An 18,072-nucleotide genomic window follows, 5' to 3' on the forward strand; every position below is an offset into this window, starting at 1 on the left:
AAATACAGACCAATGGGAGAAGGTAGAAAGCCCAGAAATAAACCCATGTACCTGTGGGTGCCTTAATTCTGACAAAGGTGGCAAAAATATACAATGGGGCAAAGACAGCCTCTTCAATAAATGGTGCTGGGAAAACTGGACAGCTACATGTAAAAGAATGAAATTAGAACACTTCCTAACACCATACCCGAAGATTAAAAAGATAAAAACTTTAAAAAAAAATTTAAAAGATAAAAACTCGAAATGGATTAAAGACCTAAATGTGAGACCAGAAACTGTAAAACTCTTAGAGGAAAACATAGGCAGAACACTCAATGACATAAATCAAAGCAAGATCCTCTATGGCTCACCTCCTAGAGTAATGGAAATAAAAACAAAAGTAAACAAGTGGGACCTGATTAAATTTCAAAGCTTTTGCACAGCAAAGGAAACTATAAGCAAGGTGAAAAGACAACCCTCAGGGTGGAAGAAAATAATAGCAAATGAAACAACTGACAAAGGATTAATTTCCAGAATATACAAGCATTGCATACAACTCAGTACCAGAAAAAGAAACAACCCAATCAAAAAGCAGGGGGGAAAAAAAAAAAAGGTGGGAAAAAGACCTAAACAGACATTTCTGCAAAGAAGACATACAGATGACTAACACACATGAAAAAATGCTCAACATCACTCATTATTAGAGAAATGCAAGTCAAAACAACTATGAGCTGTCACCCCACACCAGTCAGAATGGCCATCATCAAAATGTCTACAAAAAATGCTGGAGAGGGTGTGGAGAAAAGGGAACGCTCTTGCACTTAGATGGGAATATAAATTGATACAGCCACTATGGAAGACAGTATGGAGATTTGTTAAAAAAAACTAGGAATAAAACCACCATATGACCCAGCAATCCCACTTCTAAATACACTCTGAAATTAAAAGAGACACATGTATCCCATTGTTCATTACAGCACTATTTACAGTAGCTAGAACATGGAAGCAACCTAGATGTCCATCAACTGATTAATGGATGAAGAAGTTGTGGTACATATACACAATGGAATATGACTCACTCATAAGAAGGAACACATTTGAGTCAGTTCTAATGAGGTGGATGAACCTAGAACCTAGAACCTATACAGAGGGAAGTAAGTCAGAAAGAGAAAGATAAATATCATGTACTAATGCATGTTTCTCCACTCTTCTCCAGTAGCATACTGGGAACCTACCAACCTGGGGAGTTTATACCTTTTTGTCATACATTTTTGCCTATTCATACTGTTCATGGGGCTCTCAGGGCAAGAATACTGAAGTGGTTTGCCATTCCTTTCTCCAGTGGACCACGTTTTGTCAGAACTCTCTGCCATGACCCGTCTGTCATTGGTGGCCCTGCATGGCATGGCTCATAGTTTTGTTGAGCTAGATAAGGCTGTGGTCCATGTGATCAGATTGCTTAGTTTTCTGTGATTGTGGTTTTCATTCTGTCTGCCCTCTGATGGAGAAGGATAAGAGGCTTATGGAAGCTTCCTGATGGGAGAGACTGACTGAGGGGAAAACTGGGTCTTGTTTTGATGGTTGGGCCATGTTCAGTAAATCTTTAATCCAATTTTCTGTTGATGGGCAGGGCTGTGTTCCCTCCCTGCTGCTTAACCTGAGGCCAAACTCTGGTGGAGGTAGTGAAGATAATGGCGACCTTCTTGAAAAGGCCTGATGCACGCACTGCCGCACTCAGTGCTTCCGACCCTGCAGCGGGCCACTGCCAATCCATGCCTCTGCCGGGGCCTCCTGGACACTCATGGGCGTGTCTGGGTCAGTTTCTTGTGGGGTCACTGCTCCTTTCTCCTGGGACCTGGTGCACACAAGGTTTTGTTTGTGCCCTCCCAGAGTCTTTCCTCAGTCCTGTATAAGTTCTGGTGGTTCTATGGTGGGGTTAATGGTGACCTCCTCCAAGAGGCTTTATGCCATACCGAGGTCTGTGCACCCAGAGCCCCTGCAGCAGGCCACTGCTGACCCGTACCTCCACAGGAGACACTCAGACACAGTTCTGGCTCAGTCTCTGTGGGTCGGGCATGCGCTTTGTGCCCTTCCCAGGTCTGAACAGCTCAGGTAAACAGTTGCTTGGAGATCGCACTGTCCCAGGCGGGCCGTGTGTGTTAATCACCTCCTTGGTCCCAGCCACTCGGTTTCCCAGGTGCACCGCGAGAGCAAAAGCAACACCCAGTTGTGGATGTGACGGGTGACGGAAGTAAAGTCCTATGCTGTAGAGAGCAGTATTGCATACGAACCTGGTATGTTAGGTCCATGAATCAAGGCAAATTGGAAGTGGTCAAACAGGAGATGGCAAGAGTGAACAACATTTTAGGAATCAGTGACCTAAAATGGACTGGAATGGGTGAATTTAATTCAGATGACCATTATATCTGCTACTGTGGGGATGAATCCCTTAGAAAAAATGGAGTAGCCATCATAGTCAACAACAGAGTCCAAAATGCAGTACTTGGATGCAATCTCAAAAATGACAGGATGATCTCTGTTCATTTCCAAGGCACCATTCAGAATCACAGTAATCCAAGTCTGTGCCCTGACCAATAACACTGAAGAAGCTGAAGTTGAACAGTTCAATGAAGGACCTACAAGACCTTCTAGAACTAACACCCAAAAAAGGTGTCATTTTCATTATAAGGGGCTGGAATGCAAAAGTTGGGAGTCAAGAGATACCTGGAGTAATAGGCAAATTTGGCCTTGGAGTACGGAATGAAGCACGGCAAAGGCTAACAGAGTTTGCAAAGAGAACACATTGGTCACAGCAAACACCCTCTTCCAACAACACAGGAGAAGACTCTACACATGGACATCACCAGATGGTCAACGCTGAAATCAGATTGATTGTGTTCTTTGCAGCCAAAGATGGAGAAGCTCTATACAGTCAGCCAAAACAAGACCGGGAGCTGACTGTGGCTCAGATCATGAACTCCATATTACCAAATTCGGACTTAAATTGAACAAAGTAGGGAAAACCACTAGACCATTCAGGTATGACCTAAATCAAATCCCTTATGATTATACAGTGGAAGTGACAGAGTCAAGGGATTAGATCTGATAGAGTGCCTGAAGAACTATGGACGGAGATTCATAACTTTGTACAGGAGGCAGAGATCAAGAGCTTCCCCAATAAAAACAAATGCAAAAAAGCCAAATGGTTGTTTGATGAGGCCTTACAAATAGCTGAGAAAAGAAGAGAAGTTAAAGGCAATGGAGAAAAGGAAAGATATTCCCATTGGAATGCAGAGTTCCAAAGAATAGCAAGGAGAGATGAGAAAGCCTTCCTCAGTGATAAATGCAAAGAAATAGAGGAAAACAATAGAATGGGAAAGATTAGCGATCTCTTGAAGAAAATTAGAGATACCAAGGGAACATTTCATGCAAAGATGAGCACAATAAAGGACAGAAATGGTGTGGACCTAACAGAAGCAGAAGATATTAAGAAGAGGCAGCAAGAATACATAGAAGAACTATACAAAAAAGATCTTTGTGACCCAGGTAACCACAATGGTATGATCACTCACCTAGAGCCAGACATCATGGAATACGAAGTCAAGAGGGCCTTGGGAAGGAAGCATCAGTATGAACAAAGCTAGTGTAGGTGATGGAATTCCAGTTGAGCTGTTTCAAATCCTAAAAGATGATGCTGTGAAAGTGCTGCACTCAATATGCCAGCAAATCTGTAAAACTCAGCAGTGGCCACAGGACTGGAAAAGGTCAGTTTTCATTCCAATCCCAAAGAAAGACAATGCCAAAGAATGTTCAAATTACCACACAATTGCACTCATGTTACATGCTAGCAAAGTAATGCTCAAAATTCTCCAAGCCAGGCTTCAACAATACATGAACCGTGAACTTTCAGATGTTCAAAGTGGATTTAGAAAAGGCAGAGGAACCAGAGATCAAATTGCCAACATCTACTGGATCATCAAAAAAGCAAGAGCGTTCCAGAAAAACATCTACTTCTGCTTTATTGACTACACCAAATCCTTTGACTGTGTGGATCACAACAAACTGTGGAAAATTCTTCAAACGATGGGAATACCAGAACACCTCACCTGCCTCCTGAGAAATCCATATGCAGGTCAAGAAGCAACAGTTAGAACTAGACATGGAACAACAGACTGGTTCCAAATCAGGAAAGGCTGTGTATTGTCACCGTGCTTATTTAACTTATATGCAGAGTACATCATGCGAAATGCCGGACTGGATGAACCACAAGCTGGAATCACGATTGCTGGGAGATATATAACCTCAGATATGCAGATGATACCACCCTCATGGCAGAAAGTGAAAAACTAAAGATCCTCTTGATGAATGTGAAAGAGGAGAGTGAAAAAGCAGGCTTAAAACTCAACATTCGGAAAACGAAGATCATGGCATCCGGTCCCATCACTTCATGCAGATAGATGGGGAAACAATGGGAAGAGTGAGAGACTTATTTTGGGGAGCTCCAAAATCACTGCATATGGTGACTGTAGCCATACTATTAAGACGCTTGCTCCTTGGAAGAAAAGCTATCACCAAGCAAGACAGCATATTAAAAAGCATTGTCATTACTTTGCCAACAAAGGTCCATCTAGTTAAAGAGATGGTTTTTCCAGTAGTCATGTATGGATGTGAGAGTTGGACTATAAAGAAAGCTGAGCACCGAAGAATTGATGGTTTTGAACTGTGGTTTTGGAGAAGACTCTTGAGAGTCCCTTGGACTGCAGGGAAATCCAACCAGTCCATCCTAAAGGAAATCAGTCCTGAATATTCATTGGAGGGACTGATGCTGAAGCTGAAACTCCAATACTTTGGCCACCTGATGCCAAGAACCAGTTCATTGGAAAAGACCCTGTTGCTGGGAAAGATTGAAGGCAGGAGGAGAAGGGGACGACAGAAGATGAGATGGTTGGATGGCATCGCCGATGGAATGGACATGAGTTTGAGTAGGTTCTGGGAGTTGGTGGTGGACAGGGAGGCCTGGTGTGCTTCAGTCTATGGGATCACAAAGTCAGACACGACTGAGCAACTGAACTGAACACATGCACAGAATCTAGAAAAATGGTGCTGAAGAATTTATTTGCAGGGCAGCAGTGGAGAAACAAACATGGAAACAGACTTATGGACATGGGGAGAGGGGAGGAGAGGGTGAGATGTATGGAGAGAGTGACATGGAAATTTACATTACCATATGTAAAATAGATAGCCAATGGGAATTTGCTTTATGTCTCAGGAAACTCAAACAGGGGCTCTTTATCAACCTAGATGGGTGGGATAGGAAGGTAGATGGGAGGGAGGTCCAGAAGGGAGGGGATATATGTATACCTGTGGCTGATTCATGTTGAGGTTTGACAGAAAACAACAAAATTCTGTAAAGGAATTATCTTTCAATTAAATAAATAAATTTTAGAATATGTTAACAAAAATACTAGTTTTTATTTATCAGTGTAGCACAGGTTCAAAAGGGTTAGTAATATGCTGTGTTAGTGACGGTTTGAGTAAATAGGCACACTCATGTTGCTGATGAGACTATAAATTGGATCCAGAAATAGAGGAATAACTTAACACTGTCAAGAAAAATTACATATGCATTTATCTTTTGACTCAGTAAAGCATCCTTTAGAAATTTAGTCCATGGGTAAATTACATATTTGCATGTGTCATACATACATATTTGTGTGTGCATGCATGAGATTCTTGAAACCTCCAAAACCTAATAACATTGTTTGCTTTGAGTAAGGGTGGGAGTGAGATAGGAGTGATGATGGAAGTATACTTTTCACTGTATATCTTTTTAATTTTTCACATTTTGGAGCTCATGAATTTTGTATCAGTACAAACTTAAGAGACAAGAGGGAATGGAGAGTTCAGACACTTTGGAGGAATGATTACTTTTGAACCTTACAGTTTTGTGCTGTTTGTAGAGAAAGAGGCATTATTGGAGACTGGACAGCAAATGTCTTACACTGTTTCAAAACGAATCTGGATCAAAGTATTATAAGGTAAAAATTTCACATCTTTTAAAAATATGTACATTAAAATTGTGTTTTCCAAATATATCCAAGTAATATTTATTAATTGTTATATTGGATTACAGCTTTTATTGCTCTGCCTCACATAGTTTCTAGAAGTCACTGTTAAGTTCCTTGTAAAAGCAAGTATCCTCTACCCCTCCATTTCACCCCTTGGAACAGCCTTGCTGCCAAATTTTTTGTTGTTGTTGTGTGATTCTTTGTTTCTTGCTTGTCAGGTTGCTGCTCTTTTCCTTCTGGGTACCAAGTGGTCCTCCATATCAGTGGATGCCTAGCCATTTTATATAAGGGACTTGACCCTTGCATACGAAAAGACAACTAAACTGTGATTTAGATTAGACTATTAAAAGTCCTATGATTATTCTGATCAGAAGAAGCCATTGTGGTATTCAGCATTTCTCCCATTTTACCTTAGACCCCAATTCCCAGATGCTTCGTTTGGCTCTTCTTTATAGAATTCTCTTTGCTCGACTTGACCCACATTTTGCCAATATCACCAGTTGACACCAAATAAAATTGTTAGTATAGCGATTGTATCAGGAAGAAAGAAAATAGAGACCAATGAATTGCTTTGAATTGGTTGGATTTTTCTAAAGAAGTTTTCTGCTTTGGGAAGTAGACTAAACATAAATGTTAAAGTTATGGACAGAACCAGAATAGAGCACTTACAGTTACACTGACATCCTCCTTTGCTGCTGTTATTTCTGCCTCATTCTTCTTTGGGGCCATGTCTTGCAGATAGCAGCCAGTAGAGTAGTTGTTGAGTTGACTTCCTGACAGCTGGGAAATGGCAGGTGTTGGCTATAGCAGCAACCGCCCTTCTAAATCCTTTCTTTCTAATGATCTGCTGCAGGCCTGAATTACTAGCTTGGTTATTATACTCCATGCTCTCTGCCTTTGTCACTGCTGGACACGTGAATCATTCAGAGCAGATACCCTCATAAGACTTGACTGTGTGTTCATGCCACATTCACATGCTTGTGTTTGTCTTTAATGGTATTCTTTAGAAATGCATATCTTTGATTGTTTAGTGTATTTGGGAAAAAAAACCACATATTCATGTTTCCTAATGCTTAGTTCTTTACTTCAGGAAATTCCACTTTCAGAAATTCTCCGCATATCTTCACCACAAGATTTCACAAGCATTTCACAAGGCAGCAACCCACACTGTTTTGAAATCATCACTGATACTATGGTATACTTTGTTGGTGAGAACAATGGGGACAGCTCTCACAATCCTGTTCTTGCTTCCACTGGAGTGGGACTTGATGTAGCACAGAGCTGGGAAAAAGCAATTCGCCAAGCTCTCATGCCTGTGACGCCTCAAGCCAGTGTCTGTACTTCTCCAGGCCAAGGGAAAGATCACAGTAAGCAATAAGCTTCTTGATGACTTTTTCCCCCTTTGGTTCTTAAGCATTTTGTGGGTGCAGTTGTGTTTCTGTATTTAAGCTTCATTTTTGTAATCAATACCATTAGTTAATTGCTTTATAAAATTATGTTGGTCATAGTATGTGCTTGCAGTCCCCAGAGCGAGGCTCCACAGTCAAGTCTCCCTGCATTTAAATCTTGGCTCTGCTGACCTGTTATGTGATCTTGGCAAGTACTTTGCTTTTCTGTAACAATACCTACTGTATAGAGTTGTCAGCATTAAATGAAAGAGAACCAAAACGGGTTAAGTAAGCTACTAGTATTAGGATTGTGCGTCATGGTGGGATTTTCAGTCTGTAAAGTGTTGCATAGTTTGTAAAGTGTTGTAAAGTGTTCACATAGTAGTTATAAATGTTTGAAGTCAGAAGTGCTGCATTTGTTTTAACTGAATTAAAACATTCAGAAACATTTTTAAAAAATATTGAAACACATGTTCTTTGCACCAACAAAATTTATAAAATAAAACCTAAATTTATTTTAAGTTTCAAGTGAATACTTAATCACACAGCCATAGTAAAATGTCACTTCCCTGCACCCATCCCCCCATTGGCATTATGTCATTTATGGTGAAAGAGCTTTCATTCATTAGGCAAATACATTTAAATTGAAAGAGACATCAGCTTCTTTTCTTTTTCAGCTGCATTGCACAGCTGGGATCTTAGTTCCCCAACCAGGGATGGAACCCAGCAGTGAAAGCGCTGGGTCCTAACCCCTGGATGGTCAGGGAATTCCCTCAACCAGTTTCTGTATGCCTTTTATTTCAGTTCAGCTATGCTACTTAGTATACCTCTTCTTGGCATTATGCTAGGCCCTGAGCTAGAATACAAAAGAAATACAGAGATTTTTAAAGCTAGGAAGGGAAATAGGTGCATGAAGCAGTAGAGTGCAAAGAGGAGTAGTGCGTTTCTCAAGAAACTCAGATACAGATAGGAAGGTGAGTGGAGACTTCATGATAGAGGAGCGTGATGTGGACCTTGACCTTGGATCTCACGTAAGTTAGGATAGGCAGCGCTGACCTAGGGGTGTGCGTGGAATTAAGGGGACATGTGATTAAAGGCATGAGGGTAATGACCATGAAAATGTATGGTGTTGAATATTGATTCTGAAAGGGTGAGTAAAATGGATAATCACCATGTTTCTTAAATTTGAGGGGATTTTCGAACTGTCTGATATTCTAATTGGACCTTTTACCCCAGAAAATAATGCAGATACATAACACAAATTTTATATATAATTGAATTTAGGGTCCTTCTCAATCCCATCCATGGACTCTTCCCTCGGGTTATAAGTCCCTGAGGACAGACTGTAGAAGGGCGAAGGGAGAATGAAAGCCCAGTTCTGCCGCTTCACTAGCTCCATAGGCTTGGCCTCTTCAGTTCTCTCATCCAAAAGGAGAATGATATGATGATTGCACATGATGCACTTAGCACCATTCCTGACCTAGCAGTGACGCCATCACTGTACTGCTGCTGATGGTGTTGCTGCTGTCCTTACAACAACCAGTCTGGAGCAGAGTTCTCCTGGGGAGCGACAGAAATGAAAACTGGGTGGAGTTAAGACAGTGGAGGCCTTTGAAACAAAATAAATATTGACTAAAACTAGGAAACTGGAACTACTGCAAAGCAGAGTCTAGGCTCATTCATTTTGTTGATGCTGTGCTTTTTTGCTCTGTTGCATTAATACTTGATTTTTTGGGTTATTTAAAGTAGTTTAAAATTGACTTAATACTTTAAAATGGAGTTTCCACAGTCATTTACTTATTTTTTGATGTATAGTTGCTTATATTTTCTTCTTAATGAAGTTTTATGTTTTTATATTTGGGATTATAAAAGAAATTTTGTATCTTTTTCTTTGAGTTATCACTGAGATTCTGGATGTTTGAGAACTAGTCTCTTGCTTTGCTTTCCTAATTTCCCATTTTTCTTGTCAGTTACTTCCTTTGCTTACCTAGTCATACAGACGTTTAAACGTTATAGAAACATGTAATATGGGAAACTCTTCCCTATACATGTGACATGTCCCCTATTCCCAATCGTATATCTCCCCCCTCAGAAAACCATTAATAGTTTGGTGTATATTTCTTGATTTGGGGATGGCTTGGGAAGAGGGGAGTCTATTCTATTTGTACAGTCTTGTTACATTTTTATTTTCACAAAAAAAGTCATTTTTGTTGTAAAAGATGTATGATCTTTTTACAACTTGATTTTGTGAACTATTTAATATATATCAGATCTATTTCAAAATTATATAGGTTTATATGCATACTTTCTACGCATTTTTTAAACAGTCTAGAAGCATATAAAAAAATCTTTGTGCTTCAACCCCATCTCTGTCACTCACCAGAAGTGATCATATTTTGTTTGTTTTGATTCATATGCCACTACCTTGAAACTTATCTTTTTAACTTAATAATATAAATAGCTTTCTGACTCAGTACTTACAGCCCTACATCCTTAAATGTGTAGACAGTATTCTTTTGTATGGATGTATATTCTATTTTACCAGTTTCCTGTTGCTGGATTAGTATTGTTTATGGATAAATTTTGTTTTAATGTAATGATATTAACTGTATGTTAGCTAGTTTTTAAAATTTAATGTACTGTAAGCTTTCACATGTCAGTAAATATTAGTATTACTAAGTTATATACTAACAGTTTTTTTCCCCATACATCATTCATTTTACAGAAGATTTGTCTACCAGTATCTCTGTATCTAATTGTCAGATCCAAGAGAATGTGGTAAGTAAATATTACAGCTAAAATATGCAGATTGGGTAATTAAGGAAAATAAAATGTGAAACTCTTACTAGAAAATAAGTTTATAACCCAGAGCACTGTGCAGTTTGCCTGAAGACACCAGACTGAACTGTGTGGGTGATAACTTCCTAGAGGAGTTCTGTTTTATGAAGGAAACTGAGGCAGTTTCCTTTTAAATTATGAAAATAAAGTTAACTTTTTCATAAGTGACATTACAATATTACAGAGTGGTAGACTAGTTCAAAGAGGAGAGAGAGGCTACTTTCTGGCTCAGAGCAGAGAAAACTTCCTAAAGGAAGTAAAACTTGAAATATACTTAAAAAGAGTTTTGACACGACTGCTGAGAGGATGGCGGTGAGAAAACATTTCATGAAAGTACAGAGAAGCAGAAAATGCAGGATTTTAAGGCAGAGTGAGGACTCAGTTTAGCTGGTACCTGTAGGGGTCAGCATACTTTCTGTAAGGGGATGGAAGTAAATATTTTAGGCTTTGAAGACCATGTACAGTTATGAACTCAACTCTGCTGCCGTTGTGAGAAGGACATAGGCAGTACATAAAGGAATGAGTTAGACTGTTTTCCAGTATAAGTTTTTTTGTGAACACTTATATTTGAATTTCATGTAATTTCATGTTTCAGAAGATGACATCATTTTGATTTTTTTCAACCATTTAGAAAGGTAAACTGTTCTTAGTTCAGGAGCCATACAGAAAGAGGCAGCAGGCTGGATTTGGCCCACAAGCCTAGTTTGCCAGCTCCTGGATTAGTTAGAAAAAAGGCTAGAAAAAGAAGTCCAAAAGTTGTATATAAATTTATTTGATTCACATCTCTCTTACTGTTCAGCTTGGGGCATCCAGCTGTTACTGTTCAGTAACACATAAATGTTAGGTTTTCTAAGACTGTAGTAGAAACTGGATATCCAGTAGTGTTGTGGGAGCTAGAGGGTTTCAAGGAGACTGGACCTGTGTGTCTCTTGTCCAGGTGGTATGTGTGGATATGTAATCGATTCAGTCATGTCCAACCCCATGGACAGTGGCCTACCAGGCTTCCCTGTCCATGGGACTCTCCAGGCAAGAATATTGGAGCGGGTTGGTAGGTTGCATAGGAACCAGATTACTGGAGAGAGAAAGAAGTTTTCTCATTTCATTTTTACAGATGAAAAGACCAAGTCCCAGGGAGTTCAGCTTATTTAAGATTACCTAATTTAAATGGAAATTAGGGTTTGTAGAAGTACTGATTTTTATATGCCAGGCACTAGACTTGACACTTCGTATATCTTCATTTAATTCACTTAAAAATCCAGTAAGATAGATGTTATTATATCTGCTTTACTAATGAGGGAATGAGACCTTGAATAAACTTGGTTTACTCAATCCAGTGATTACCGTGAGAAGGCACTGTCTGGGAATGTAACATTGAACAAAATAGGTGTAGTCCCTCGCTTCATGGAGACTGTAGTACGTACCCAGATGAGACCTTGACCGAGGATCTGTGGAAAGGATTGGAGAATGCTTTGTAAAAATATTCTGACAGCAACAACCACTAATGGAACAAAAAAAGGAAAGGGAAGGAAGAAGATTGAGGAGTGGATATGAGTTACACATATTCTTTTCATCTGTCTTTCAAAATAAGTCTGATCTCAATAATACAAAACTTTGAGTTTTTCTTTCAAGTCAAAGATAGCAAATCTCTTTAATAGTAAAGTTGGTAAAACTTTCTTCTTAATTTTTATGTTAATTTACTTTTTATAGATCACTACTTAATTAATATATTTTTTAAATCAAATCATTTTTCCCCCAGTGGTCTTCTTACAGAATACATTATAGTTGTACATTAAGAGTTACAGTAAAGTTGGTCTTTTTTAGGACAGAGAATGCCTGTATTTCATAAAGTATTTTATGAAAAAGAAATCCCTCAACCGTAAAAACTGAAATGTATTTAAGTATTTGAATGAAAAGAATCAGAGATATTGACATGGTTTCATGGAACTAATAACACTTACTCTTTCCCAAATAGGACATCAGTACCGTTTACCAAATCTTTGCAGATGAGGTGCTTGGTTCAGGCCAGTTTGGTATTGTCTATGGAGGTAAGCAGTTGCAGCCTTTTGCATGTTGTAGATAATGTAGAAAATTAGGAAATTTAAAAACCATCTGCCAGTTGTTAGCATCTTGTCACAGTTTTGCAAGTGGTTTCTTCCTCAGAGATTAATCTGCATAGTTTTAGATAAGCCCTTTTCACTATAACTTAGTATTAATTTCTTAATTTAAATTGAAAACTTTTTAAAAAGAAACAGAGAATCAGAAAATTCACAGTAGTTTTCATCTTTTCTTGTAGCTTACACAAAAAGATGTTTGTGTGGTTTGAAGTTTATGTTGGACTCTGAGAGTTCATTTATTGAAGTATGTGCCCCACTGGTTTTCCCACACAGTTGCCCGTTTGTCTGTGGTTGGCACAAATGGTGTATCAGGTGTGAACACCTGAAATCTTATCTCGCTCTCTGACTTACATTGCCGAAGCCTTTTAACCTCGCTGTGCCTCAGTATCTTCATCAGTTTAATGGGGCTTATACAACCTGGCCTGTATATTCATTAATATATGTAAAGCTACTTTACAAGCTATAATGAAAGGTAGAAAAGTAATGTGAATCCTTTTTATTCCTTACCACTACTAGTTGGCTTTTCTACTTGAAGATTTGCCCTAATACATAGTTAAATCACTCTGCTGATCCAAAGAACTTAGAATAAAATGAATTCCATGGTACAGTGTTTCTATCTTGACAGAATTTCTGAAGACTAAGTCACATAGTTAACTTTCATTTATTTAATAAGATGGATTATTTTTCAGCAGACAAGTTCATTCAAATTTCCTGCTATTTCAAATAATAAAACAGCCTTTATTAGAGGCGGTTACTATAAGGGAAAATTATCGTAATTATATGTGAGTAATGGAGAAAGACAAAATGAGCCTGCCCCCTAAAAAAATAGAAAAGAAAAAATACAAAAATACAAAAAAAAAAACAAATACATATCAGTTTGTTGACAGCTTCCTAATGAAACTTCTGTATTGTATGTGACATTAATTTGCATCTTCTTTCTTACCTGTACTTTTTTGAAAAATAGGAAAACACAGAAAGACTGGAAGGGATGTGGCTATTAAAGTAATTGATAAGATGAGATTCCCCACAAAACAGGAAAGTCAGCTCCGTAATGAAGTGGCTATTTTACAGGTAAAAAGTTGCTTTGTATTGGTTTTAATTTTTGATTTATGAGTTTTTAAATCCAGGTCTGTCTAGTGAACTGGTAAGATTTGGTTTTTCTTTTCTTTGTTTGCATTTTATAACATTTTGGCTCAGTGAGAGGCCGGTGAGCTTCTTAATTAACTCCCCCTTTTTTAAAAAAAGGCAAAATTAGGTTACAGTAATCTAGGAGTCAAAAGGATTGACATTATGGTAGTAGGTTGTTTGGAACACATTTTCATAAGTAAATGTGTTTACATTTTCATAAGTAAAGTCTTAAATTAAAAAAAGCTCAAATTTCATTCTTAACTCATCACTCCATGAACTAAAAACACTTTGATACTTCTGCCACTGCATTTCATTATAACTGTTTAGTCCATCGAGGTATACTTTTAAAGATATATTGGCAGTGAGTTAAATTCCATAAAATAAATTACTGTGAGTTTTTATTCTCATGTAACATGTTTATCTCTTTTGGAAGTCATGTAGAAAATTAAAAGTTAGCTTTATTTTTCTGAATACATTTAATTTATAATATGTAAATGTTTATTGATTCATTGTGTAGCTTTTGCATGGTATTTAAGAAAATGTAATAGTTAATGCTGTCAGAGCCCTATTTGCTTATGGGTGAAGTTCAAGAAGACACAGCCTGTTGAACTTGGTGCTTCTTTGGAGAAGGTAAGAAAGTTGTAAACATGTAATTAATTTTACATTTATTATATTACTGATCACTATTAGTAACATCTGCCTCACTTTTTCCCAGATGATCAAAAGATGGTGGTCTACAAGCTACATGTGGTCACTTCAAGGCTGCCTCCTCCTATGAAGCTACCTTTAAAATAGTCTGAATATAGCATTCAGACTCTGCATTAGGATTTGAAAATATTGTTAGAGATCTTTTTTCGTATCTAATTTTGGACTCTTTCTTAATATCCAGTTTATATGCAAAAAAATAAATATTAAGGATTTATTCATAAGACTTGATTTCTCCTTGTCACTTTTTAAAATTTTATTGTAGTTAATTTACAATGTTGTGTTAATTTCTTCTATACAACAAAGTGACTCGTTTATACATATATATATATTCTTCTCCATTATGGTTTATCACAGGATGTTGAATATAGTTCCCTGTGCTGTACAGTAGGACCTTGATGTTTATCCATCTTATGTGTACTAGTTTGCATCTGCCATCCCAAACTCCTGATCCGTCCTTCCCCCACCCCTTTCCCCCGTCTGTTCTTTATTTCTGTGAGTCTGTGTCTGTTTCATAGAAATGTTCATTTGCGTCAAACTTCAGATTCCAGATATAAGTTCTCCTTGTAACTTTGATCACAAATACAGCTCTGAACTAAATACTGAAGCTTATTTTTTCCCATGTTACCAATTGGAGATGTTAATAACTAAATTTAGGAATTTTCGGGTAATATACAATGTAAACACTTTATTATTATATCACTCTGGTTCTTTTCATTGATATTGCCTGACTGGGAACAGAATTAAATAATTGTAGTATGGGGGATTTTGTTACTTTCATTTCAAAAGGATGAAGTAATGTAAAATCTTTTGTTATTGCCTGAAGAGGGTAGTAGAGTAGTGGGAGAAAAGATGAAGTGCTCTCCTGGCTCCCTATATAAATGGGAAATTCAGTGTTTTTCCCTTCTCTACTTGGAAATCACCCAGAAGCTACAAGAAAAATGGTAAACAGAAAAGCATACTCTAATATAGATAGAAGAGAGTTCAGATGTACAAAATAGGTAGACATTTTTCCAAAAACAGTGGAGATGGACTGGGCAAATGTAGGAAGAGACACCACAACAAAAACTGGTTTTGCTGGCTCTTTCTGAGGTCTACAGTCATGATAGCCTCTCTGGGTTTCTCTCAGATAGGAAAGTGACGGGGCATAATGATCTAGTAAGATTTAATTCAATAGAAAACATGAAGTGAATTAGGAATGGCACTCTCGATAGAAGAGTGCAAATCACGCTAAACCAAATGACGTCAATAACTTTAAAGGAAAACTAGTGACCATACAGGGAAGAACAGAGAGATAGATAGTTGTCCATGACAGATGAAGTAGACAAAGCTAATAAGAACAGAAGAGGCCTGAACATTATAAGGTAGATCTAACCAGTTTATATTGAACTCTGTACCCACAAATAAATAAATACTTTATTAGCTAAAAAAACAAAACAAAACAGTTTTTTATCTTAATGTACTAAAACTGCAAGGAAATTATAAAATTGGGGGAAAAAATCTCCCACCACCTGAAAAAAATTTTTTAAAGTCTTAATTCTTGAATCAGAGAGCAAAATCATGACCCAAGTATTTAGAAAATAATTGTGAAAATACTGTTTATCAGAGTTTTTAAACTACTACTCATAGAAATGTCAAATACTTAATGAGGAAGTAATGAAAATAAATGAATTGAGTGCAACTCAAGTTAAAGGATGAACAGTCAACCTGAGGAAAACAATTAACAAAGATAAAACTCGAAGTTAATAAATTTAGTACAATAAATCCAAAAGCTGGTTAGCTATGTGGGTGGAATAACAACAAAAGTGTCCAACTGAATCAAAATATAAGAAAATACAAAAACATTTTGGGAGGATGATCACAAATACTGAAGAAAATTAAGGGACTCTTAAGATACTATCTTGGTGGCTCAGCTGGTAAAGAATCTGCCTGCAATGCAGGAGACATGGGTTCAGTCCCTGGGTTGGGAAGATCCCCTGGAGAAAGGAAAAGCTACCCATTCCAGTATTCTGGCCTGGAGAATTCCATGGACTGTATAGTCCATGGGGTCACAAAGATTGGGACATGACTGAGCGACTTTCACTCAATAAGATACTATTTTGTGCAGCTCTATTAGATAAACTTGAAAGCCTGGAAAAATGATTCCCTATGAAACTATAATTTACCAAAACAGACTCCAGAGGAAATAGGACATTAAACAAATAGAAGTTGTTAATAAAAATTATGTTACAGCATACTTCTCTTTTTGTGTGTCCATGCATATGTTCTCAAGGATGGCAGGGGTTGGGGGTGAGAAACTTGAGAGGTAATCTGACTACAGTGTATAGGGGACAGCCAGCCACACTTACAGCTCTAAGTTGATCAGAGTTAGGACGTTTTGAATCTTCTGCTTACTGCCATTATCACGCCCCACCACTGGGGTATTTCACTTTTTATCTACTATAAGATTGTATCACTTTTTATTTTGCCACCTGGAACACCATCAAATTGTTTTAAGCTGATTATAAACAATATTTATTTATTTTGTGCTTGCTGTGCATTTTCTAAACACTTTTAAAACACCAACCATGATTCAGAAGTTAAGCTAAAAATGACTAAGACACGGTCTCTGTTGTCAATACTGTAGTATAGAGTAAGATAAGTGTACATGTGATATGGTACCGGGGGATAAGCACTGCTGCATGGACAGTGCGGGGCAGCTGCTACAGTCCACAAGGAGGTAGTGTGAGCGAAAATAAGGCATTACGGTGGAAACTGAGAATGATGGTGGGTTCAAAACACATTCTAGACATGAAGCCCAACTTCGCACAGGCTGGAAAAAAGTTTGCCCTCTTGGCATAATTAGATATCCATAGTGTGAGAAGAAAAGCATAAGAAAAAATTATTTCTGTTAATAAGGATTAAAACATTTAATCACTTGTGCCAGTATTTAAGAACATATTTATGTTTGAATAAGAAAAATGAAGCCAGGTTATTGAAGATATTAAAGTTCATCCAGGAATTTATATTTATGTCCTGAAATAAAGAACCATTAAATGTTTTTGAGTATGGCTGGCTTCTCAAATTCACTTTTGAGGAAGTTTTTTTTGTTTGTTTGTTTTTAATACCAGTAAGATAGTTTGCTTTTTTTTTTTTTCTCCCCCCAACAGTATCACATTCAGCTTTGTATTTTTCCAACCTGTGAGCCTGAAAGTGAAAGTCACTAAGTCATGTCCAACTCTGTGACCCCATGGACTATACAGTCCATGGAATTCTCCAGGCCAGCATACTGGAGTGGGTAGCCTTTCCCTTCTCCAGGGGATCTTCCCAACCCAGGTCTCCCGCATTGCAGGTGAATTCTTTATGAGCAGAGCCATAAGGGAAGCCCAAGAATACTGGAGTGGGTAGCCTATCCCTTCCCCAGCAGATCTTCCCGACCCCTAACTGGGGTCTCCTGCATTGCAGGCAGATTCTTTACCAACTGAGCTATCAGGGAAGCCCCAACCTGTGAGCCTAGTAGTGCTTAAGAAAAACGGGGTGATGGTGGTAGAGATGCTGAACCTGAAAGAGGGAAGACCAAATCAAGATACAATACGAGATCAGGACTTAGATAAACAACTACCTTAAAGACAGAGCTACCTGTTGAGCTAAGACCTTTACAAACAGCCCTGAAGGACCAAAACTCTGTGTAATTGGCTAAAACTTTGATTGGCAGTTGGTGCCTATTTGTGGATAGGATAAGTTAGAGTACCATCAGAAGATTAAAAAGATGAGAAGAAAGGAAAAGAAGCAGTAATGGACAAGGGCAGTTTTATAATCAAACTGGGAAGACATTCTTCCCCTTCCCGTGCATCTTCTCTTCAGTACAGAACT

The 18,072-nt window shown here is 38.0% G+C and overlaps 1 protein-coding gene across 2 annotated transcripts in view; it reads left to right on the top strand.

Moving 5' to 3' along the window:
- The window catches only part of PRKD3 (protein kinase D3), an 86,026-nt gene that overhangs the window by 59,172 nt on the left and 8,782 nt on the right, over positions 1 to 18,072 (top strand). For both annotated transcript variants that reach the window (XM_043918223.1, XM_043918224.1), the window contains exons 10-14: positions 5,940 to 6,017; positions 7,138 to 7,414; positions 10,161 to 10,213; positions 12,246 to 12,318; positions 13,352 to 13,458. In XM_043918223.1, coding sequence (XP_043774158.1) covers positions 5,940 to 6,017; positions 7,138 to 7,414; positions 10,161 to 10,213; positions 12,246 to 12,318; positions 13,352 to 13,458 — 588 coding nt within the window. The remainder of the gene's footprint in view (positions 1 to 5,939; positions 6,018 to 7,137; positions 7,415 to 10,160; positions 10,214 to 12,245; positions 12,319 to 13,351; positions 13,459 to 18,072) is intronic.

The sequence above is a fragment of the Cervus elaphus genome, chromosome 11, assembly GCF_910594005.1.
Source record: "Cervus elaphus chromosome 11, mCerEla1.1, whole genome shotgun sequence".
NCBI lineage: Eukaryota > Metazoa > Chordata > Mammalia > Artiodactyla > Cervidae > Cervus > Cervus elaphus.